The sequence below is a fragment of the Mirounga angustirostris genome, unplaced genomic scaffold (genome assembly GCF_029215605.1).
Source record: "Mirounga angustirostris isolate CCGP_5_RB_7025 unplaced genomic scaffold, mMirAng1.0.hap1 SCAF_17, whole genome shotgun sequence".
Classification (NCBI taxonomy): Eukaryota; Metazoa; Chordata; class Mammalia; order Carnivora; family Phocidae; genus Mirounga; species Mirounga angustirostris.
In genome coordinates this window covers 30939233-30964903 of record NW_026991725.1, presented here as the reverse complement: position 1 = coordinate 30964903, position 25671 = coordinate 30939233, and the positions used below count along the sequence as shown (strand labels likewise).

The following is a 25671-nucleotide window of genomic DNA, read 5'->3' as shown; positions in this document are numbered from 1 at the left end:
CCTTCACCCCATGGTCTTTCTTCCTGAATATCACCTCGAATTCACTTCTCCGCACGTCCCACCTTCTAGAAAGTGGTCGTTTTTCTGTTCAGAAAGTTGCTGTTATTCCTTTTTTCGATCTTCTGTTGAGTTCATAGGTGTTCAGAATGGTTTGATCCCTATCTAGCTGAATTCCAGGGACCAGACGAAATTTAGGTCTCCTTCTCCTCTGCCATCTTGCTGGGAATCTCCCTTATTTATTTATTTATTTATAAAGATTTTATTTATTTATTTGAGAGAGAGAATGAGATAGAGAGAACATGAGGGGGGGGAGGATCAGAGGGAGAAGCAGGCCCCCTGCTGAGCAGGGAGCCCAATGTGGGACTCGATCCCGGGACTCCAGGACCATAACCTGAGCCGAAGGCAGTCGCTTAACCAACTGAGCCACCCAGGTGCCCCTCTCCCTCATTTATTTTAAATATTATTATTCTACTATAATGTTATGCCATCATATACTGATCCATTCTCCCATAGATAACATTTAGGTTGTACCCAATTTTTTGTCATTACAAAAAACATTGCAACATACATTCTTGTGACTGTCTGTTGACAAGGGTAAGAATCTGAATAATATATACAGGAGTGGAATAGCTAGAGTGGAATACATACATTTTTAATTTCTTGAGATTTTATCCAGTTGCTTTCCAAAGTGCTACTATTAATATTAATATTAGCAGTGCACAAGAATCTCCATTGCTCCATATCATTGCCAGAACTTAGTGTGGCTTGACTGTAACAATTTTGGTGAACCTGAGATCCGTGAACTAGTATTCTACTGTTGTTTTAACTTAGACTTCCATATTTATGTGTGTAATGAAGTACTTTTTATAAGTGATTGGCCCCACAGAGATCTCCTCTTTTGTCAAATGTCTGATCTCATATTTGTCTACTTCAGTAGTAGTTGTTTGGCTTGTTCTTATGGATTTTGGCCTTTCTAATGAGTGTGTAGTGGTATCTCATTGTGGTTTAATTTGTACTTCTCTAATGACATATGATGTAGAGCATCTTTTCATATGTTTAATTGCCATCTGTGTATCTTCTTTGGTGAGGTTGTTATTCAGCCATAAAAAAAGAATGAAATCTTGCCATTTGCAACGACATGGATGGAGCTAGAGAGTATAATGCTAAGTGAAATCTGTCAGTCAGAGAAAATCTTTGGCCTTTTCTTAAATCAAGTGTATTCAGCCATGTCCAGTCTACTAATAAGCCCATCAAAGGCATTCTTCATTTCTGTTATGGTGTTTTTGATCACTAGCATTTCTTTTTGGTTCTTTCTTAGGATTTCCACCTCTCTACTTACATTGTGCATCTGTTCTTGCCTGCTATCTACTTTATCCACCAGAGAGCCCTTAGCATATTAATCATAATTGTTTTGAATTCTGACATCCCTGCCAAATTTGAATCTGGTTTTTTTTTTTTAAGATTTTATTTATTTATTTGACAGAGAGAGACACAGTGAGAGAGGGAACACAAGCAGGGAGAGCGGGAGAGGGAGAAGCAGGCTTCCCGCTGAGCAGGGAGCCCGATGCGGGCCTCAATCCCAGGACTCTGGGATCATGACCAGAGCTGAAGGCAGACGCTTAATGACTGAGTCACCCAGGTGCCCCTTGAATCTGGTTCTAATGCATGCTGTCTCTTCCAATTGTGTTATTTGCCTTTTACAATGCTTGTGATTTTTTTCCTGATAGCTTGGCATAATGGAATGGGTAAAAATAACTGCTATAAACCGGACTTTAGTGATCTGGTGGTAAGGTGTACAGGGAAGGGAAGCATACTATAATCCTATGATTAAGTCTCAATCTTTTTGTGACCCTTTGGGTCTGGATTGTGAACATCACCTGTGCTGCGGCTAGAATGTGCTTAAGTTGGGTGTTTTCCTTCCCCCAGGTCAGCTAGGCTCTGATAAAACCTCAGCAGTTTAGGCTATAGTTAAATAGTTTCTCCTTTTGGCAGCCTTTTTATGAAGAACAGAATGCTCTTGTGCATTTCAAAATGGTAACTTTTCCTCTCCCCCTGCCAGAAGCTTCTTGAGGAGATTCTTCTCCAATATTCCCTGTGAGAACCTGGTTGAGCTCCTAGCGGTAAAACCCACAAAGGCGTGGACACTTCCTCTATGACCCAGTTCTCTTGGAGTTTTTGTCTCTTAGACTTGTCCACACTGAGTCTCTAGCAATTCATCAATTACAGTTTAGGTTTTCCTGCCCTGCCACTGGTTCCCAGAGAGGTTTATGCTCACAGTTTCCCTGTGACCTCATTTCTCATATGGATCTAAGAAGAGTTGTTGATTTTTAAATTTGTTTGGCTTTTTGCTTACTGTTAGGACAGAGTGGCTTACCATTTCATCTAAGTTACCAAACTTATTGATATGTACTTATTCATATTATACCCTTATTACCCTGTTAAAGCCAGGTATCCTTTCCTGCTACTTTTAATATATATATATATAATATATATATTATATATACATATATATGTAGTAAAATATGAATAACATACATTTACCATTTTAACATTTTTCTGTGTACAGGTAAGTAGACCTATGTATACGCACCTTGTTTTGTAACTATCACCACTATCTATCCCCAGAATTTTCTGTCTTCCCAAATCAGTCTTCCAGCCTCCAGAACTGTGAGAAATGACTGTCTGTTGTTTATAAGCCATCTAGTCTTTGGCAGTTTGTTAAAGCAGCCTGAATGAACTAAGACATATACCTAGAAGTGGAATTGCTGAATCATATAGAAATTTTATTTTTAAGCTTTTGAGGAGCCACCATACTGGTTTTCATAGTGGTTATACCATTTCATATGCCCACTGCCAGTGCACAAGGCTTCCAATTTCTCCACATTCTCACCAACACTTGTCATATTTTGTTCCTTTTTTAAAAGCAGCCATGTTATGGGGTGTGAGGTGGCATTTCACTGTAGTCCAATATAAGTCTAATTGTTACTCGTTTGTAGGTAGTCAGAATGCACCCTGGTTGTTCTTAGGGGTTTTTGTTTTGTTTTGTTTTGGCATTCTGTGATTTCCTTATGATACGATTAAGCAGAGATCTCTTAAGTATCATTTTAGGATTCATTACGTGTCCTGTATTTTAGGATCCATGTCTTTCAACAATCACAAAAAATTACCAACTATTATATTTTCAAATTAGCATTTTCCTTCTTTCTCTCTGTTAGCTCTTTGTCCTATTGCTGGATAAATTGGCACATTTCTCACTCTGACCCTCATGTCTCCTACTCCTCCTTCCTATTTGTAATCTTTGTATCTCTATGCTGGAATCTTGGGCAATTTTTTCAGAGTTCTATTCTAGTTATCTAATTAATTCTTTGGTTACATTTAATGAAACCATTATGTTTTTAATTTTCCAGGCTAGACTTTTCATTTATGGAAATCTTATTTTGACTTCTTTCAAATCCACTTTTTCCTGTGGTAGTTTCTATTTCTTTTAAAATTATTGTGATTTTTCTTTTATGAATTTAATCATTTAAAGCATACTTATTTTATAGTCTATCTAAAATGTTTGTATTATGGGATGTCTTCCAGGTTCAGTCTTTTTATTGTATATATTGGTATTAATTGGAGATAGATTTTTTTCATATCTTTTGTAATTTTCTGTTTCAAGTTCATTTTAAGAAAGGTTTTATGGAGAAAATCTCACTGACCATGATATGAGGGTGTATTTCTTAAACACTAGAGTTACTATAATGCTGGTGCTTTTTGTTAATTTTTTGTGAGTTTCTGGGTCATGCAGAGAGTGCAAATATGAACTGGAACCAATGTGAGCATAGGCCCATTGTCATGAATTTTCAAAGAAGACATTTCTTTATGATCTTAAGAGTCCATGACTACACAGATAAACTTCCTTTTATCTACTTGTGCTGATTAGACATTTTTCTAGTTTGCCATTTCATTAAGGGTGAAGTTATTCAAAGTCCTACTTTTATGTGGGTTTTCACTTCCATCTTAAGGTTAAAGAATGGTACAGGAGGCCATTTGGTAAAATATATACAGAAAAGATCTTTGGAAAAAATATGAATATGGTTTTACACACACACACACATACACGGTGGCAGGATTCTAAATTAAGTGTGCAAAAGTCTCTTCATCTACCTTTCAGCTTCAGATTCATCTCCTTTTTCATTATACTTATCACTCACCTTTAAGGGTTTTCACACCATCCTTCAACCTATTTTGGTACACCTTTCCAACAGCTGTAAGGAAGACACCAATCAGACCACATCAATGAGAGATTAAATTAGGCATTACCAAAGCCTTAATTTTAGAAGACAGACATCATAATTTACCCCAGAAAAGGCCTAATTTAATTTTAAATAACCAGAAAACAGTAACAAGTAGAGAAAATTCTGGCTCCTGAGGGAGTCACTGCTGGAGCTCTACTATGCTGAAACACACACATCTTAATTCCCTATGTCTTCCTTTCCTTTCTCCATTTTCCCTCCTAGTATTTTCTCATTCTTTTTACTTTCCCATATGTCCCTGTTCACTCTTGAGGATGCCTTCTGACTGGAATCAGAAGTTAGAATAGGCGCTTCCTTAACTTAATACCAGGTTAGTGCTGAAGGGGCCAATGATACTATAAATAAAGTGGCACAGCTGGGATTACTTCTTAAGACAGAACTGCATGATTCCTTCTAATTCTCTTTCTCTTTATCAAATGGAGATAACTCTGGAAGTTCTCAAAAAATAAACACACCTCTAAGTTCCTTAAAGGCTACATTGTTATTTTAAATGCTCACCATCAACTGGCAGATACTTCTTTAGTTCCAAGCACTCCTTCTCTGTGAGCTCTATCCCAGTTTTTTCCAGAATACTTTCAATATCGCTGACATTAACTTCTCCTCCTTCAAAGAAAGAAATGAAAGTACATGGAAAATTTAAATATGACCTAAATATGAAATATGAATATCCAAATTATGAAAAAAAGAAATCATTTGTCTATTTGGTAGATCATTCAACAGCTATGAACAAAGTAGCAAGAGACCTTTGCTCCATCAGCTATTATGGAAACAGAATTTTCCCTTAACTCAAAAAATTCAGTATCTATAATTACGGAGTAAAGAAATTTAAACAAGATATAAGTGGCTTGGGGGATTTCAAGTTATTTAAAATATCACAGATATTATTTAAAATTCAGTGTCTCTGTTATTCCCTTAATTATGAGTGTTGTATCTGATTTTACTTCACTACTTAATATGTTAATCCAGTGTAATGTGCATTTGCTTTTGAGAACATTTAATTCTATTACAGAAGCTAAGTAAGTACATTAGTTCAAGTTTGTAGTGTATAAAACATGGGCTAAATCTTTTAAGATGTTTGCAGTACAGATGAGTAGTTTTTAAGTAAAGGATACAGAAGTTACAAAGGAATGGAAGGACTGAGTAATACCTAATGTTCATGAGGCATTAAATATACATGAAGAACCTGTTCACTAAATATATCTGTTAGACTAAATATATAAGAAGCTCTAAGTATTTATTTTTAAAGATTTTATTTATTTATTTGTCAGAGAGAGACAGAGCACAAGCAGGGAGAGAGGCAGGCAGAGGGAGAAGCAGGCTCCCCGCTGAGCAAGGAGCCCAATGAGGAACTCAATCCCAGGACCCTGGGATCATGACCTGAGCCAAAGGCAGATGCTTAACCAACTGAGCCACCCAGGCGTCCCAAAGCTCTAAATATTTATGATACTCTAAAATTGCTTGAGACACTAAAAGAAGCACTAAATATTCAAGATATGGTAAATATTGATGAGACTCATTATTCAAATGACTTTAATTTGGCAACTTATTGGTGACACCCATTTAGGTCTTATGTGTCCTCTGCTCAAGGAACCCAAAACCTATGGCTCTTCAATGGCCTTAATAGCAAGCTACAACTATTAGCTAGAAGTACTTGTCCCTGTGTCTTTCTGTATCACTGGCTAGAGCACTTTCCATATGTGGGCCCATCTGCTTGAACCTCAACCCTGGTTCTTGTCACCACATCATCAGCAGAGAAAACTAATGCTGTTGAACAGAGAGAGACACAAAACTTACTATGCACCTTGTGTATCTTAGATTCAGGTAGTATGGTCCTTCCATTCACCATACCCTAAATTTGTTAATTTATTCTGAATTCCCCCTCACTACTTGCTGTGTGTTTTAAATGATTTAATAAACTGTGTGATTCAAACATTATAACTGGGTCCTTGAACCTTTCTGTCCTGTGAACTCTGGGCTAGCTTGCCTGGTAGTATACTTCGAGGCTATAATTGCAGCAAGTGTCCCTTCATGATACTCAGATTATGCATATTGAAGTATTGTTTGGAATAAATCCCAGAGAATAAAGAATTTTCTATCAAGGCATTGCACTGAAGTATATAGTGTAAATAATCTAAGGTTAAAATTGCATATAATTTATCATGTAAACAAGGACTACTCAGAGTAAAAGAGGGTGTTAAAAGTAATTAGTTAAAATTAACCTACCTCAGTGGTAAGCCATAACTGTCTAGAGAAAACTAGGATGTAAGATCATTCTAAAGTTAAACTCTAGGCTATGAGTCAGCAAACTTTTCTCTAAAACAAGCTAGTGAACAATCAAAAATATTTTAGGTCTTGTAGGACATATGATCTCTGTCACAACTACTCAGCTCCATCATTGTACTGTAAAAGCAGCCATAAAGAATACATAAACTAATGGGGGTGGATGTGTTCCAATGAAACTGTTTACAAGACCAGAAGCAAATTTGGCCCAAGGGTCAAAGATTGCCAATCCATATTCTAAACAATTTAATAGAAATACTTCCCCAGTAAAATGGTAAAATGTCAGAGTAAAAAGGCAGTGATGTTAAATAGAATTTAATGTAAGAATTAGGATTTAGATTCACAGTAACTATTTACTAACCTGTAACATTGGTCACTGCATCCATCAATGTGCTGAGCTCAACCTTCCCATTAGCTACAAGGAAAGCCAAAGTAAAGTAATAATGCTAAAGAGTTATATATAAAACAGACAAAAAATATGGTAAATTGGGAAATAAGAGATTTCATTAGCTCCACTGCTTTATCTGACTCAACTATAAGGATATAAGCCCTAGATATGAAGACTTAACTCCATATTAGTTAAGGGAGAGTCTTTGTCACTTGGACAAAATGGACTCTTGAATGTGCCTCTTGAATTTGAAGGCTGTTCTCTTTATCTTATTGGCAGGGTGAAAGGTCCCAATGACTTATCTGGCTGCGTAGCAACTTCTCAGCTTTGGTTCAGCCACATTGTCAGACAAGTTTGTGGGGACCACCTTTCTTATCTTCCTACATTTTCCTAACTTATCTTTCTTTAGTTTCTTTGTCTATCACAACTATCTTGGGCTTTCTCATCACATAAATTAGTGATCTGTTTCTTCTATTAACACTATACATACTTGTTTATAAAAATAGGTATGTATTTCTCTTTAACACTAAAAGAAGGGTAGATATTTCGGATAGTCCCCAAACTGAAAGGACTTCTGGTAACATAATAACTAGTTACAAAGGGGACTCAGCAGTTCACTGAAAGCTAATGGGTTAATAAAAATTCTATGTGATTAGTCAAATATACAGACTTATTCTCCTATGTCCTAAGACTTCATGAAGTCTTTGTGTAGCACTATTAATTATATTAAAAAAAAGGTAATGAGTCATAAAAAGGAAATCAACTGAAGAATAATATTATGCCTTATTGGGAATAAATTGGAATTAGGATGGTTCTGAGGACGAATTTTAAGAGAAGGCCAAGTCTGTATGTGTGTATTAAGTATGAACAAGTATCCTCTTGTATACTATTGAAATTGACCAGGATGTTGCTGGTCATTTCAAAATGAGTATATTTTCTGTCAAGACTTCGTTGGAAAGCAGAAAACTGTATGAGTGATGACTAGGAAATAGCCTTTCTGCTTTGATAACATTTATACTAATGATCTGGAGCCCTCTGGTTATGTTCTGCTCAACTGAAATGTTAGAGGTCTAGCATATATTTGAGATTCCTCTTACAGACTTTCTGCCTTTGCATTACTTGTATTTTTCACTGGTTTTCATTTATTTTGTTTAGTCTCTCTGATTATTCCATTACTCCATTCATTCTTCAATATTTATTGCCTCAAAAATATAAATTGATGTAGGCATGGTTCCTGCCTATGAGAGTATCATGGTTTATAAACAAAGAAGAGTGATATAAAGACACATTTTTTTTACACAATATGGTAAGTATATAAAATATATATGTGTGTATAAGATGAATTTTAAACTGAGAGGAAGGGTAAATAAAGTGACTTCCATGGGTCAGGGAAGCTCTGGAAAAGAAAACTTTGAGATTAGTTTTGTTTTGTTTTTTTTTAAAGATTTTATTTATTTATTTGAGAGAGAGAGAATGAGAGACAGAGAGCACGAGAGGGAAGAGGGCAGAGGGAGAAGCAGACCCCTTGCCGAGCAGGGAGCCTGATGTGGGACTCGATCCCGGGACTCCAGGATCATGACCTGAGCCGAAGGCAGTCGCTTAACCAACTGAGCCACCCAGGCGCCCCTGAGATTAGTTTTATAGACAAGAATTGGCCTGGTGAAATATGCCTAAGTATTTTTGTTGTAAGAGTTGGGGAGTGTGTAGAAAAGGACAGTTAGATATCAAATTAGATGCTATGGTATAAGCATTAGATAATAAATAAGATCCCTACATTTATTGGTTGAAGAAAATTTTATGAAGTTGTCTACTAAATTTCAGGTACCAGATGAGGCACTAAAAAAACTAAAATGTATTTAAGTATAAATTTAACATAATTTCTGCTTTAGAACAACTCAGTCTCTGGGGTGAGAAGGACAAATAAACTCACTATAGTAGAGGAGTTGGGTTGACATAGAGCAGACAATAAAATCAGGAGACCCTCCTGCTAAAATTCATCCATTTATAGCCACTGCTTTGCAACAGGCTGGGGAGCACCCTGTATAAAAACCTTGAACCATGCCTATATCCAATACTATGGTTCAGATGCTTCAGTGTTGGAGGGCAATGTGGAGGCAGGAAATAATACAAGATAAAGCTAAAAGGAAAGCAAGGGTCAGATCATAGATCTATGAAATAGTAGTCCTGATTGGTAGGACTTGGTATCCAATGAGATGTGGCACTAAGAAAAAATGTGGAGTGAAAAATGATGCCAATTTTTAAATTTGTTTTACTAAGAAACATGATGGTGCCCCCAGCTGAGAGAGGGTATGTATAATTAGGAGACGGTTTTTGGTAGATATTTTTAAATATAGTGAATTAAGATATAAGATCTGAGGCTTTGCTGAGTAAGAATGAATTTGGTAGGTAGAATCCAACAGGAATCTGAATCTGGTTTCAGCCAACCATGTTTGGGGAGGAATTTGGGCTGCAGATAAACACCTAGAAGTTTTCAGCATGTAATGACAGTTGGAAATATGAGTGTGGATAATACTTTCCACTGAGAATTATAAATTTTAAAATGATTAATGGACTTAGGACACAACTATTTGAGAGATACTAATAATAGGGCAATTAGTCATTTCTTTTCTCCCTTTCTTTCTATTCCCTAACCTATAAAGTTCATTTTGCTCCCCGTAAATTCATTACTGGGTCAGAAAGTAATTATAATAGTTCTGTGTGTGGTGTTTATAATCCAAAAGAAAAGAGGTTAATGATATGGGGCTTATAGAAACGAAGGAAAGAATTTGCACTCACATTAAGACTAGTTTTTTCTCTAAGCTTCTGGAAAAATGCTATTTTGATACCAGGTAAAACTAATGGTAGATATTTTCCTGTACAAGTACAAAAACTCTCCTCTAAGATATAGTAGTACTTGAAACACTAACCAGTAAGTGGCAGATTTTCTGTTACACCTTCAAGTTCCTTTTGTGTGAGCTTGATTCCCAGGTTTTCCAGGACAGTGTCCAGGTTATTCACCTTAACCTTTCCTCCTTAGGAAACATACAGGAATGAAACATGAAAAAAAATGAGTTTAAAATATTAAAAATATATTTTTGCATGTGAATTATTACCTGAATATATATATGCTTTGCCATTACTATAAGAAAGACAAAGGAGAAAATGTACTTATGTGATTATTACTTTTCTGTATGAACTCCCATTTAACATGTCTAAGAGCATTAAATAATCATTAGAAAAATCAGAATTAGTAATTCTTCCTTTAAACCTTGAGTGGAAGTCTGTACTATAAGTAGGTTATGAAGGGATAGGCTACAAGATTTTATTATAACCAATATTAGAGAGAATAGGAATGAGTTTTGATGCTAGGGACCTCATTAATTAATTTATTGATATTATATCATAACAGAGTGAAGATCATAAGATAACTTTAAAAACAAGTAGAATCTTAGCACTTTTTGGGGGGTGAAATTCACATAAAATTAATCATTTTAAAGTAAACACTTCAGTGGCATTTAGTACGTATTCATGATGTTGTACAACTATCACTTCTAGTTCCAAAACATTTTCCTCATCCCCAAAGGAAAGCCCAAAAAAACTAAGTAGTCCCTCTCTACACAGTCCCTGGCAACCACTAATCTACTTCTTGTTTCTATGGGTTTGACAATCTTCCTACATAATAAGCTCTCCTTAACTCCCTGAAAATTTGGTAATCCTTTTCTTTACAATTTGCTGTGCATGATTAATTTTGGGGGTTATGAGTATGAATTCTCTAGAAAGATGTATTGAGACATTACAGTATAAAATATTATGATGATGAGAGTAACTAATCTATACGTACGAAGCTAGACAGGACTTGAAATCTAAATGATAAATGTGAATCTTGAAGATTTCACATGTTTCTGCCTTTCTTGTCAGGCTTTTAACTTACCTTTAAAGGATTTCACATTATCCAACATTCTGCTCTGAAATACGTTTCCAGCAGCTATAGGAAAAGGAACAATTCATGTCAGAAGGGAAATGGTATGAATATTCACTTAATAACTTCAATAAGACAACTATTTATAATTGAGTGAGGAATGTATTCTATCTCATTATTAAATTTAAAAAGAAGTTACAGAAAGGAAAACTGTCTCAGTGTGACAAATATATATATTTTTTGGTAACTAGGAGATTGACAGCTGAGGGAAACCCTATTATGGTGAAACATCACTCAACTTCCTTTTTCCTCTGACTACCCCTTTTATTTCTCTTACTAGCCTTCTGCAGTTTCCTTCCATTTTTTTCTTGGGATTTAGGCTGATGAATTACCTGATATTCTGATGGCAATGCTATGGCTGACACGTTTGGTAAATTGCAGACTCAACCTAAATGACAACACCTTTTCCTAATAATCATTTTCAGTAATTATCAGAAGGGCCTAAACAGGTAAAATTTTTAAATTGTTTGCACAGGCCACAAAACCAAGTTCCCTAGAAAGTCTCTGTGCCTTCTATGTAGCTCACCATCAATTGGCAGAGTTTCCCGTAGTTTTTTAAGTTCCTCATCTGTGAGCTCGATCCGCATGCTTCCCAGAACTTTCTCCAGGTCACTGACATGAACCTTTTTTCCTTTGACAATACAAGAACATTAATGTCTGAGAATAATCATTTCGTGAAATGGTAAAAAATTCATTCTTGCTATAATGCATCTCCCCCTATTTGAGGAAATGTAAGGGGAAAATGAAACCTGTCTAACCACACAGAATTATGGGGAAATCACAAAATAGAATATAATCCCTTAATATTTACAAAAGGGGGGTCTCTTACTTCTGGGAACAAGTCTGCCCTGCAGAGAACAAATTTATTTTACAATTGGCAAGCAAATTAAGATAACAGATGGAAAATTTATATATTCAGCTATCATTTATTGTATTTATTATCTTGTGATTTGAATGATTTTCTCTTTATGATATAATTGTAAATAATTGTACAATGTACAATATAATGATTCAACAGCTCTATACATTACTCAGTGCTCATCATAACAAGTGTACTCTTAATCCCCTTCACCTCTTTCACCCATTGCCCCCCACTTCCTTTTGGCAACCATCTGTTGGTTCTCTATAGGTAGGAGTCTGTTTTTCTGGTTTGTGTCTTTTTTTTCTTTGTTCATTTGTTTTGTTTCCTAAATTCCACATACAAGTGAAATCAAATGGTATTTGTCTTTTTCTGACTGACTTATTTCACTTAGCACTGTATCCTCTAGATCTATTTAAAAGTACTCTCTTATAGAGAGATTGAATGATGTCAGCAAAAGCAGCTGAGCAGGTTGCTCCATGGAACTCTCCCTCCACTGAAACACTAAACGAACAAACAAAAAACTGTCAGAATCAACTTTGTCAGAACTCTGGAAAATAGTCAAAGGTTTACATCAACTAAGTGAAAGCTGAATCAAGAAAAAGGCAACTTACAGTGAGAGAGCTTTGTGGCATTTTAACCCTCCTCCACAAACTATTTTTGATCACACATCCCTCTCAGTAAAACATTTTCTTTCTTTCTTTTTTTAAAGATTTTATTTATTTATTTGAGAAGGAGAGAGAGAGATAGCAAGAGAGCGAACAAGCAGAGGGAGAGGGAGAAGCAGGCTCCCAGCCAGACATGGGGCTCTATCCCAGAACCCGAGGACCATGACCTGAGCTGAAGGCAGACGCTTAACAGACTTAGCCACCCAGGCACCCCCAGTAAAACATTTTCAAGCACAAAAATGGTAATCTCTTATTTACCTGTAAAAAGTTTTATTCCATCCATATGCTTTTTCATTTCAACCTTCCCATGAACTATAAGAAAATGTAAATCAAATACATACATGACATTCACTTGGAAATGCAAACTGGAAACACAGTAGCATTCACTGGCTACTGAATTTTATCTTACCCCTTCCCCAATGAGCACAACTACAAGGAAAATAATCACTCTACTTATTATAAAAGTGCCTGTTTTAACAACTGCTTTGATCCATTGAAACAGCAAAACAAATTCTAAAGTGTGAGATTCAAAGTCACCGTTTTAATAGGTACTTATTTTTAGCTTTAGATATTGGAGAATCAAATATGATTCTGATCAGTCCAAAGAAAACAAAATTTTAAGTCAGAACCTATTATTCACCACTGTTTCAATTGGATTTGTGAAAGTATTTTTTTTCTTTACTGACATCCTAATTACTATTTTGCTTTCATGTCCACTGACTTGGGCAGACCAGTTTACTCTTGATTTACATGATTTATGATTTACTTGAGTAAAATATTCATTTTGAGGTTAATTTCCCAACTCTAATGATTTGCATAATTTGTGTTGTAGATACTCAACTGAATTTTATAAAAATTAATATTTAGAGAGACTTAATGTAGGGGCGCGTGGGTGGCTCAGTCATTAAGTGTCTGCCTTCGGCTCAGGTCATGATCCCAGGGTCCTAGGTCCCTGCTCAGTGGGAAGCCTGCTTCCCCCTCTCCCACTCCTCCTGCTTGTGTTCCCTCTCTCGCTGTCTCTCTCTGTCAAATAAATAAATAAAATCTTAAAAAAAATAGAGACTTAATGTAGAAACATATTAAAGTACAGAATTATCTCACAAATAGATGATTTTGGGGATACATATTTTGTGAAAAATTGTCAATGTTGGTAAGTTGAAAAATTCCTGATTTTTGTCAAATTTTAAGTGATAAATTACAGTATGTAGTGTGTAAAAACCCCTATACCAAGAAAAATTTACAAATGAAGGTCCTAGATAACAAATACTTACTGAAGTATTAGAAGTATGTAGTGACTTATAGTAGAAGCCATTAACACTTATAGGTATACATATAACAAGTATTAGAACAGAGAACAGGAAAAATATACATAAGTTATTTACATGATTGCTAAAACTAGACTAACTAGAATCTTTCTTCTTTTTCTTCTGGATCTGTTGAGGCAGGACATTCCAAAAGTTATTTCTATAGTAAAACCAGCTAGCTAGGTCAGGAAAGCGTGAAAATATGTGTCAGTTTTATGGGGCCGCTGGAAATTCTCAGAAACAAAGATGATAACACCTACTAGGTGTAAAACTCACTATTTGAGTATATGCTTCCTTGGGTCACATTTCCACTAAATCTTGCCCTCTCCAGTAAATTCACATCTCCATCCTGACAGACACATTTTGAGAAAAGCTTTGCCCTAAATGGGAAGTTCAAGGTCTATCTGTCCCCAGTGATATAACTAGGGCTCTACGCTTGAGTCTTAATCTTTCAGAAAACTTCATTTTAAGCTCAATCCTGATGATAACTCCCAGGTGACCAGATCGCCAATAAGCAGTAATTTAAAAATTCTAACTCTGATTTAAAGAAAAAAGGATGAATCATTCAACATGTCCCTTTTATTTCATGTATACTTTTTTATCTAACAATGTTTTTCATTGTCTTGGTTGATTTTAAATTATTATTTTAAAATGAGGAGCAGAAATCAATGGCAATACTAAAAGATAGTCCCAAATAATAATTATATTTCCCCCATAATTCTGCTTATTTTGGCAATATTTTAAAAATTCCATCAACCCTAGATACATAAAAAATAATTTTGTGTTATGAAAACTGGGGTTCCACATCTAGTCTCACTTTTCTTAATGGATACATGGCAAGCAAAAAAATAAGACAATGAAGATCACTTACATATTCTTTCTGGTACACTAACAGTGGTAAAAACTAGAGAATAAATTAAATAGATTAACAAAAATATACTTGAGGGAACACTGTCTACCTTACATAATGATGGAATTAAATGCACCTTAATAGGATGAGCAAGTATTGTTTCAACTAAGATTATAAGATAGTCAGGTAATGTTCCAGACAGATACTTCTGTTATGTTCTCAGGCTAATATTTAACTTTTGCTTATTTAGTTTGAGAATTCCTTTAGCCCCCATTCAGAATATTAGAACTTTTGGACAGCCTTTGGACCATGAGTCTGGCTCAGGAATGTGGGGATGTAATGCTGGGCATTCAGGCATTCCACACATTCAGGCCTGAGTGCTTAATGATCCTTTTCCCTTCCAGGGTATCTAGAAGATTTGGTCCTGTTCATTTGGTGTAGGAAATAGGGCCTACACTTCACATTCCTTCTTTATTCTGCCTTTTTAAATGTCTTTGAAGATGGTGGGGTGGGGACAGAAATGCTATTTTAATAATTTACCACTTTGTGGCGCCTGGCTGACTCAGTTGGTAGAGCATGTGACTCTTGATCTCAGGGTGGTGAGATCAAGGCCCACACTGGGACTAGAGCTTGCTTTAAAAAATTTAAAAATAATTTCCCACTTTGGGCTATGCTCTATAATTTTTAAAACATTTTCCTGTGTTAAAGTTTCTTCTATTTTATGCATTCCCATTCCCTCACAGCACTAATTCTCTAATTCTGTCCAGGTCTAATAGTGGCCCTAGCCATACTCCAAGCAGAAATAAAGTTGCTGAAAATGTCAAGGAGCAAAACATGTGTACTTACAGTCTGAGCTATCTTTAACGTTTCCATCTTCTTAATGCCAACTAAGTTTTCGGAGATTCTTTTATAGAAGCCCATACTAACCAATTCAAATATATCTTAAACACTCACCATCAACTGGTAGATCTTGTTTCAGATCATTTATTTCCTTTTCTGAAAGGCTCATCCCCATATTTTGCAAAGGAGCATCTGCTTTATTGACATCAATAATCTCTCCTGTGAAAAGGAAAAGAATATGAGAAAAACTTATTGGCTCCAAAATGTGACCATTGATATTATATATGGTGCATTATGATTATCAGCCTCATGAGAAAGACCAAGACTCAATAAAGTCCATTCATATATATCAAAGGGGTCAGTAAGGATGTCAAACTTAGAATAGAAATCTTCCAGGTGATTGGGCAATTTTTGAATCATTTACACCAAAGGGTAAAATCAAAATATGGTTGACACTGAGGGTTTTTTTTTTCTGAACTCCCAGATTAGATGTTTCAACTCCTTCCTGACAAAAATCTGTAATCAGGTTCTGTTTCCATTTATGTGGAGGCCTATGTTATTCAGACCAACCTTCCTGCCAGAAACTGAAATCTTGGATAAAATGTAAAAAGCATCTCCTCAAAAGTACTGAAAAGCTGATAAGAGAGTAAGGAATTACTACTGCAAAATCTAATGAAAAGCAGGAACCTAGGGAGGTGAGCAGAACACTGTTATTGCTTCTGCTTGAATGGTATTTGTTCCATCTGGATCTGAACTGTAATGATGGCCTCATGGAGTGTGGGTGATTCTGTCCAAATGCCCAGCAGAAGCAAGTATTCCTTAGGAATGTGCTTCCATCCTTAGCCTCAAAGGGTTCTTTCAATAATTGTCCAGGGAAAATAGCTCACAATCAAACACAGAATGAAACAAATTACCAGAGAGAGAATAAGCAAAAATAATAAGCAGCAGCAACATGCTCACAAAAACTTCAGATTTAGAAATTATCAGGCACAAATTATAAAACTATTATGCTTACTATATTTAAAGCAATGGAAAACAAGCTAGAAAGTATCTGCAGGAAACAGGAAGCAATAAAAAGTGACCCAATATAGCTGAAAAAGAAAAAAACAATTTAGAAATGAAAAGAAGGGGGAAAGAGGAGGAAGGAGGGAGGAAGGAAACAAGCACCTGGATGGGAACATGAAGGGGATCCTGAACCACATGGAATTCATCTTCCACCCACTAGTGAATCTAGGGCTGCAGGCAAGTGCAAGTGCTGTCTCACTTTCCTGAGCTTCTTGGTGGGCGGCTCAGGATGTCTCTGGGGTACTCTTACTGGTGCACACCTACTGAGCATATATGGCATCATCTGCACCCATGGAGGCCCGAGCTAGAGCCAAGAGGACACTTCACCACATGGTCTAATCTTGACTCAGAATAATGCGGCTCTATAACGTGGAAGACTTTTATGTTAAATTTAAATTTGAAAGGATAGTCAATATTTCTGTACCAAAGAAAACAAGAAATAATAGTGTGCTATATGCCTTCATATTTCTTCATTATATTGGGATTTTTAACTTGGGACGATAATAAACATGTACATGTGATAAGTCGTCTGATAACCTAAGTGGTTTCTAAACCCAAAGAAATCAATCTTCTCACTAGGAAATATGTTACACAGCAAATGGAAGATGGAAAAAAAAAAAAAAAGAAAAACCAAATATCCTACAATTAAAAAATCACACAAAAAAGATGTTTCCATAAAGAATAGTCAGAACCAGGGTAGGAGGGTGGGGGCTGAGGAGCTGTGTGTGTGTGTGTGTGTGTGTGTGTGAGCGTGCTAGGGAGTGAGGTTAGACCTACCAATATTAAAAGATTATAAAGCTGTTATATTTAAGCAATTCAGAACATGAATAAAGAGACCAATAGAATGTAAATTCCCCAAATAGACAAGTGCATATAGAAATCAAGTATATAGTTAGAATGGTGTCTCAAATTGAAGGGAGTGGTGACAGACTTTTAAGTAAATGATTCTGGACAACTGTACAGCCATTTTCAAAAAGGTAAACTAGATCTGTATTTCCTGATGGAATGCAATGTGAAGTACATGGTATTACTTACAAAGTATTGTCAAAAAATGTTGAAACTAAAAAAAATTTTTAAATTAAAAAAAAGTTGAAACTGAAAATAATTAAGCCATTTGAGCTGACTCCTAGTTTATAAGGAATACAGACGATAGAGGAATAAGATAGTTGAGAAAACAGACAAATTTAGTATGTGGGAAATTCTACAAGACATTTGGCAAGAGTTTCTTCAAAAAAATCAGTGCCTAGAGAAAAAGAGGGTAGAGGAACAGCTGTAGATTATGTGAGATTCATGTGTCATAACAGATGCAGTGTGTAAGCTTGTTTGTTTTTTTATTTGAAAAAGCGCACTATAAAAAATATTTTAGAGATAATAAGGGAAATTTAAAATTAAACTATATAATGGTTTTGCAGTTATGTAAAAAATGGTCCATATTTTTAAGGGGTGCATACTGAAATATGTCGGGACAAAATGAAATGGGATTTGCTTTGAACTATTTCAGTCAGAAAAATTAAAAAAAAAAAGCAAGTGTAACAAATCTTCGTAATTATTGAATCTAGGTGATAGGTATATGTGAGTTCGTTATATTACTCTTTGTACTTTTGTGTATGTTTGGAAATGCTCATCATAGCCAAAAGGTGGAAAGAACCAAATGCCCATCAGCTGATAGTGGATAAAAAAAATATACACATACAACAGAATATATTATTTGGCAACAAAAAGGAATGAAGTTGTACACCCATGTTCATAGCAGCATTATTTATAATAACTAAAATGTGGAAGCAACTCAAGTATCCACTGATGGATGAATGAATGTATATACATACAGTAGAATATTATTTTGACATATGTTACAACACGGATGAAACTTGAGGACATTATGTTAAGTAAAATAAACTAGTCACAAAGAAATAGAAATAGATACTACATGATTCCACTTATATAAGGTACTTAGAGTAGTCAAAATCACCCAGACAGAAAGTAGAATGGTTGCCAGGGGCTGGAGGTAGGGGAGAATGGGTTTTTGTTTAATGGATATATAGTTGTAATTTTACAAAATGAAAAGAATTCTGGAAATGAACGGTGGTAGTGGTTGCACAAAAATGTGAATGTACTTAATACCAGTGAACTGTACATTTAACAATGGTTAAGATAATAAATTTTATATTTTGTATATTTTACCACAATAAATTGAAAATAAAAAAGAATGGAATCCTGATACATGCTACAATATGGATAAACCTGAAAACATTATACTAAATGAAAGAAGCTAGTCACAAAGACCACATACTATCCCATTTATATGAAATGTCCAGAATAGGCAAGTCTATAGAAACGGAAAATAGATCAGTAGTTTCCTAGGGCTTGTGGGGTGGTGGGGGAGAATATAAGGGTGAGAGATATAGGGTATGGGGTTTTTTTCTGGGCTGATCTGGGTACTCACAAAGTCCTTTGATAACTCTACTAACTACAGTGATATTGTAATTAGTCCCAATAAAGTAAATTATAACCCCAAAAGGGACATCCAGTGACTCAGACTAGAAGGACATGGGGTAAAATGGGGACAAAGAAGAAATTGGAAGGAGGTAAGAAAACAAGTTTCGGTCTATCTCTGTACTGTATATGAAACTGTCTTCCTACCATGTCATTGAGAATTGAATAGACTGCATGGGTTACGGGCTTGCCTCAGAACATGGGTTCCTAAATGCAAACAAGATAACAGTACTTCCTGTAACGCCAGAAGACAATTGCGTGTGGGATAACTATGAGAGCATCTGGTACTATCAATTGGTATAAGATTACTATATACTATGAAGGGTTTAATTAAGTACAAAAGTCAGCAAATATTTGAGGCATCTATCTGTCCATAGTGTACTATCACTACCCAGCATTGCCAGTCTACCTCTCATTTGGGGTAGAAACTCCTTTCATTTATTCCATTCATTAATTAAATATTTATTATGTACCTAATATGTAAAAGATACTTTGTTGGAGGAGGGATAAAGATGCACACTGAAGGATCAAGCATAGTCTCTGCCAAAAGAAGCTTGCATTTTATAGAAGGGAAGAGGGGAACTCATTTGTAATACAACCAGTTAAGTCAGAGCAAGTTGAGTAAAGGCTGCCTCTCAGGATTTTAGCTTTTATTACTAGGGTAATGATGATGGTACCAAAATTGTGAAAGAGTATGAAAACAGGAGCCAGAGTTTCTCAACTACTGGACATGTCATTGGCATCTTCTTTAGGAACAATTATTCATCATGTTGAAAAGTCTTACGAATTGCATGGCAGTTAGTACCCCTGATACTCAAGGAATTTAATGCTAACAGTGCCCACTCTTACAATCACTTGGTGACAACCATTTGTGACAATCAAATACACCCCCAACATATTTCTAAAGGCCCCATGTGGCTACTTTGGTCAAATATTGCAATGAAAACTATGAACTCAGTTTCTGACAAAATTTATGATGTCTGAGGGACAGTCATAGAATATAAGAAATTTGAATACACAATTCAATATTTAAGTGAGAAAACTGATCTGAGGATATAAATCTGAACATTTTCAGAATATAGGGATGGTGGGGGGAAAAGACGTTTTTCTAGAGAGAGTGTTAAATGAAACAATGAACAAAGACAGAACTTCATTTTGCTCTCTGGGATTTATAAAAATGAAGAAATAGGACTTACTTTTACATTAGGAATTAATCCTTCCTGAAGATCTACAAAATATCTTCTGAGTGTGAATGTCACTAGTTTTAGAAATTTTTATATGCATGTTCACAAGCATAAGCTCCCTTCATTTTCTTTTTGTTTTTTTATTTTTATTTTGATTTATTTTATTATGTTATGTTAGTCACCATACAATACATCATTAGTTTTTGATGCAGTGTTCTGTGATTCATTGTTTTCGTATAACACCCAGTGCTCCATGCAGTATGTGCCCTCCTTAATACCATCACCGGGCTAACCCATCCCCCCACCCTCCTCCCCTCAAAGTCACAGTCCTTTCTCAAATATTCACCATTAAGTAGCAGGTTTTCTGTCAGTTTTTCCTGTTCCTTTTCTGGGAGCTTAATCCTCATTTCCCCCAGAATGCTCTCCAAGTTACTCGCATTAACCTTCCCTCCTTAGGAAAGCAATAGGGATGGAAAATGAGAAAAATGGAATGTTTCCAAAATATTAAAAATACATTCCCCTTTGTATTATTAATTTAATTAGCCTGTGTTAATAATTTAAAAAAAGAGAAAATATAACTCCTATCTTTGTATTATCATTTAACATTTTAAATAGGACTATCAAGAGTCATTTGACTTTTCAAATTATTCAGAAAAATTTAACAGGATGGATAAAACTAGAACCTATTTCCTTTTACCTTATCTTAGGACAACTGGAGATAGCAAAATGTGCCTAAGGTATAGTTTAGCACCTAGAGCTGTTGGACCACAGATCACATTGTTCCAAACAAGAACAAGTAGTAATTCTCATTTGCCTGAATTCCCAGATCATTTCTGCTGAGCAACTGCTAATCCTTCACTTCAATGTTTGCTGTGTAGACCTATATTTATTTGATTTCTCAATTTAAGATTTTTTCATTTTATTTCCACTCTCCCTGTCCCCAGCTTTTTTCTTTTCCCTGAATTTTCTCTGGCCTTTTGTAGCCTTTAGAAACCTCAGCATTGCTTATAATTCACAGTAAAAGAAGTTGCTGATATAATAAATTTTAACATAAGGTTTTAGGATAGCATTTATTTCTATTTAGAGATGTGTTCTTCTGTGAGTTTTTAAAATGTCTTCTTGGTGCCAAATTAGTAGCTTTAGAGATTCTTTCCATCACTTCATAAACCCAAGACTTCCTGAGTGGCTCAATGCTATATTAAATGCTCAGTGTTAATTTGCATGTTCAGTCTCAGATTTTTAAATTCCTTTTCTATGAGGTTCAATCTGTTTTCCAGAAAAGTGTACAATTTGTTGATATTAATCATCCCCATCTCCTTAGGAAATTGAGAGGAAGAAGACCAAAATTTAGTGACTCTTAAATGGGACCCAAACTATTAATTCCTGTATAATATAGTTATAAGTTTTAGCATAAAGACAATAGCTAAGTAAATTCTTTGATTTTTAAAAGATGTTCAATAATAGAGTTAGAATAAAATCTCTTCCCTTGATCAATCCATATAGCAGAAAGCGTTAAAGGAAATTGATGAACTGCTCAGTGAAATACAGTTGTGGAGATAACAAATTTCATACTTCCATCTAATAAGTGTGATTTTTTGTTGTTGTTGATGATACCCAGGGAAATTTTTCTTTTTCTGAGTAAATTTCCTTAACCATTATTAATTTTTTGTTTATTTTTTATTTTTTAAAAAAGATTTTATTTATTTATTTGAGAGAGACAGAGTGAGAGAGAGAGAGAGTACGAGAGCAGGCAGGGGCAGAGGCAGAGTGAGAAGCAGACTCCCAGCTGAGCAGGGAGCCCAATGTGGGGCTTAATCCCAGGACCCTGAGATCATGACCTGAGCCAAAGGCAGATGCTTAACCAACTCAGCCACCTAGGCACCCTAATTTTTCGTTTATTAACACTCTTCAGACTAGACTTATTTTCTTTTTTGCCACAAATTGTAAACCTTCTATAAATTATGGAACTCCATCTCCCAAGATATAATGTAGATTGTCCACAAAAGTACAGATGGATTAAAAGAAGCATAAATGTGCTATCAAAATATTTGAAAGGTGGCAAGTATCAAAATTTAATATCTTATGTCTTTTTTTATCTTTATTTTTTAAATTTAATTTAATTTTATTATGTTATGTTAGTCACCATACATCATTAGTTTTTGATGTAGTGATCCACGATTCATTGTTTTCATATAACACCCAGTGCTCCATTCAGTACGTGCCCTCTTTAATACCCATCACCAGGCTAACCCATCCCCCCACCACCCTCCCCTCTAGAACCCTCAGTTTGTTTTTCAGAGTCCATCGTCTCTCATGGTTCATCTCTTCCTCTGATTCCCACCCCGCTTCATTTTTCCCTTCCTTCTCCTAAAGACCTTTATTGCACAGCAAAAGAAACTATCAACAAAATGTGAAGACAACCTAATGAATGGGAGAAGACATTAGTAAATGATGTATCTAGTAAGGGGTTAAAATCCAAAATATATAAAGAACTCATACAACTAAATACCAAAAAAGCAAATAATCTAATTTAAAAATGGGCAGAGGACCTGAATAGACACTTTTCCAAAAAACACATACAGATGGCCAACAGACACATGAAAAGATGCTCAGCATCACTCATTGTCAGGGAAATGCAAATCAAAACCAAAATGAGGTATTACTTCACACCATCAGAATGGCTAGTATCAAAAAGATAAGAAATAATAAGTATTGGTGAAGATGAGGAGAAAAGGGAACCATTGTGTACTATTGGTGGGAATGTAAATTGATGCAGCCACTCTGGAAAACAGCATGGAGGTTCCTCATAGAGCTACCATACGATCCAGCAATTGCACTTCTGGGTATTTACCCCAAAGATACAAATCTAGGGATCCAAAGGGGTACGTGTACCCCGATGTTTATAGCAGCAATGTCCACAATAGCCAAACTGTGGAAAGAGCCAAGATGTCCATTAACAGATGAATGAATAAAGAAGATGTGGTATATATATATAATGGAATATTATGCAGCCATCAAAAGGAATGAAATCTTGCCATTTGCAACAGCGTGGATGGAACTGGAGGGTGTTATGCTGAGCGAAATAAGTCAATCAGAGAAAGACATCTATCATATGACCTCACTGATATGAGGAATTCCTAATCTCAGGAAACAAACTGAGGGTTGCTGGAGTGGTGGGGGGTGGGACGGATGGGATGGCTGGGTAATAGACATTGGGGAGGGTATGTGCTATGGTGAGTGCTGTGAATTGTGTAAGACTGTTGAATCACAGACCTGTACCTCTGAAACAAATAATACATTATATGTTTAAAAAAAGAAGAAGAAGAAGATAGCAGGAAGGGAAGAATGAAGGGGGGGAAATTGGAGGGGGAGATGAACCATGAGAGACTATGGACTCTGAGAAACAAACTGAGGGTTCTAGAGGGGAGGGGGTGGGGGGATGGGTTAGCCAGGTGATGGGTATTAAAGAGGGCATGTACTGCATGGAGCACTGGGTATTATACGCAAACAATCAATCATGGAACACTACATCAAAAATTAATGATGTAATGTATGGTGATTAACACAACATAATAAAAAAACTAAAAATAGAAGTACTATATGATCTAGTAATTCCACTTCTGGGTATTTACGAGAAAAAAATGAAAACACTAATTTGAAAAGATATATGTGTACTATGTTTACTGCAGATTTTGTACAATAGCCAAGTATGGAAGTAGACTAAGTGTCCATTGGTAGATGAATGCATGAAGAAGATGAGGTATATATACATGATGGAATACTACTGAGCCATAAAAAAGAATGAAATCTTGTCATTAATGACAGCATGGATGGACCTGGAGGGTATTACACTAAGTGAAATAAGTGAGACAGAGAAATACAAATACCATATGATTTTGCTTACATGTGGAATCTAAAAAACAAAACAAATAACAACAGACTCAAATATATAGAGAACTGGTGGTTGCCAGAGTAGAGGTGGGTGAAGGATAGGTGAAATAGGTGAAGAAGATTAAGAGGTACAAGCTTCCAGTTATAAAGAAAATAAGTCACAGGGATGAAGAGCATAGCATAGGGAATACAGTCAATAATATTGTAATAACTTTGTGTGATGACAGATGACATCTACACTTATCACAGTGAGTATTTCATAATGTATGTAATTGTTGAATCACTATGTTGTACACCTGAAACTAATATTGTATGTCAACTATACTTCAATTAAAAATAAAGAAACTAAAAAAAAGGCCTTCGTGCCATCCATGAGCTTATTCTGATAGATCTTTCTATCAGCTTTAAGAAAGATACAAATCAAAATCTCGCCAAAATGATATGAAGATTCATCAAGGCAATAGAGAAGCCATCATTTCAGAGTCAGACTTTATATCTCCCTAAAGTACAACTGTACTCTCAATAATTTTAAAAAATACGTGAAATGGAAAAAATAAGGCCACTCTTCATTATGGGCCTCTATTGCTGGGCCTCTAGCATGCTGAACACTCCCCATTCGTTTATTCTTTGTGATTTCTCATTTATTTCCATTTAATACTTTTCAATGCCTCCATTTTTCTCTTAATTCTCATTTTAAACTTTAGGACTCACAATGGATTCAAGAATAATAGCCAGCATTTCTCATCCATGGCCATAGGATTTCTGACAAGAGCCAACTGATTCACAAACTAAAAATGAGATGACACAGTTGGTATTTCTTCTTAAGATAAAACAGTAACGCCTTCTAAAAGATTTTTTTGGACATTCTTTCATTTTTACTTAGATAGGAAATAGAATTGTTACAGACATTCTCACCATTGATTGGCAGATTGTTCACCAACTCCCCATGTTTCTTATCTTTGAGTTCTCTCCCCGTGTTTCCTGGAACTTTTTTCAAGTCATTAACATCAACCTTTCCTTCAAAGCAAAAGAAATGAAGACTTCTGGCATTATTGTGAATGATGTCATGATTCCATATAATTAAAAAAATTGTCTTTGCAGCATTACAGCCAACTGCTGGATGAAAAGAGACCCAACCTAACAAATGGGCCTTTGGGCCTTCAGATAAACTTTCTTGTTAAGTCTAATATAATCTCCAAATGATAGGCAAGGCAACAGAACATGCAATTACAAGTATAAACTTTGCAGGAAATTAGAATGATACAGACTGCTGATCTAAATAGTTTTATCAGCACTTTTATTGCTTTATTTTGAGATTACCTCTAACTTTACCAAAACTTTCCTTCACTGTTTACTGTGTTGAACTGGAATTTAGCTTTCCCATCATGAAAGAAGATATACTAATTATTGGCAAAGACTCTAGATAATGACTTTGGAAACAAGAGGAGCACTGAAGTTTTATTGCTAAAAGTTCTGATAATCCATTATCTAACTGTAGGCATTTATATATAAACATTTTTTTAAAGAAGTGTAGGGAGAGATTTTTAAAGTCCATATAATCATGATGTGGAA

The 25671-nt window shown here is 35.5% G+C and overlaps 1 protein-coding gene across 1 annotated transcript in view; it reads right to left on the bottom strand.

Annotated features, from left to right (window-relative positions):
• Positions 1-25671, bottom strand: part of LOC123854704 (uncharacterized) — a 160972-nt gene that overhangs the window by 87322 nt on the left and 47979 nt on the right. Inside the window, exons 21-29 of the mRNA XM_064583319.1 lie at positions 25015-25116; positions 15581-15685; positions 12731-12784; positions 11472-11576; positions 10898-10951; positions 9894-9998; positions 6940-6993; positions 4797-4901; positions 4197-4250 (exon numbers count right to left, since the gene is read on the bottom strand). Of these exons, the coding sequence (XP_064439389.1) occupies positions 4197-4250; positions 4797-4901; positions 6940-6993; positions 9894-9998; positions 10898-10951; positions 11472-11576; positions 12731-12784; positions 15581-15685; positions 25015-25116 (738 nt within the window). The remainder of the gene's footprint in view (positions 1-4196; positions 4251-4796; positions 4902-6939; positions 6994-9893; positions 9999-10897; positions 10952-11471; positions 11577-12730; positions 12785-15580; positions 15686-25014; positions 25117-25671) is intronic.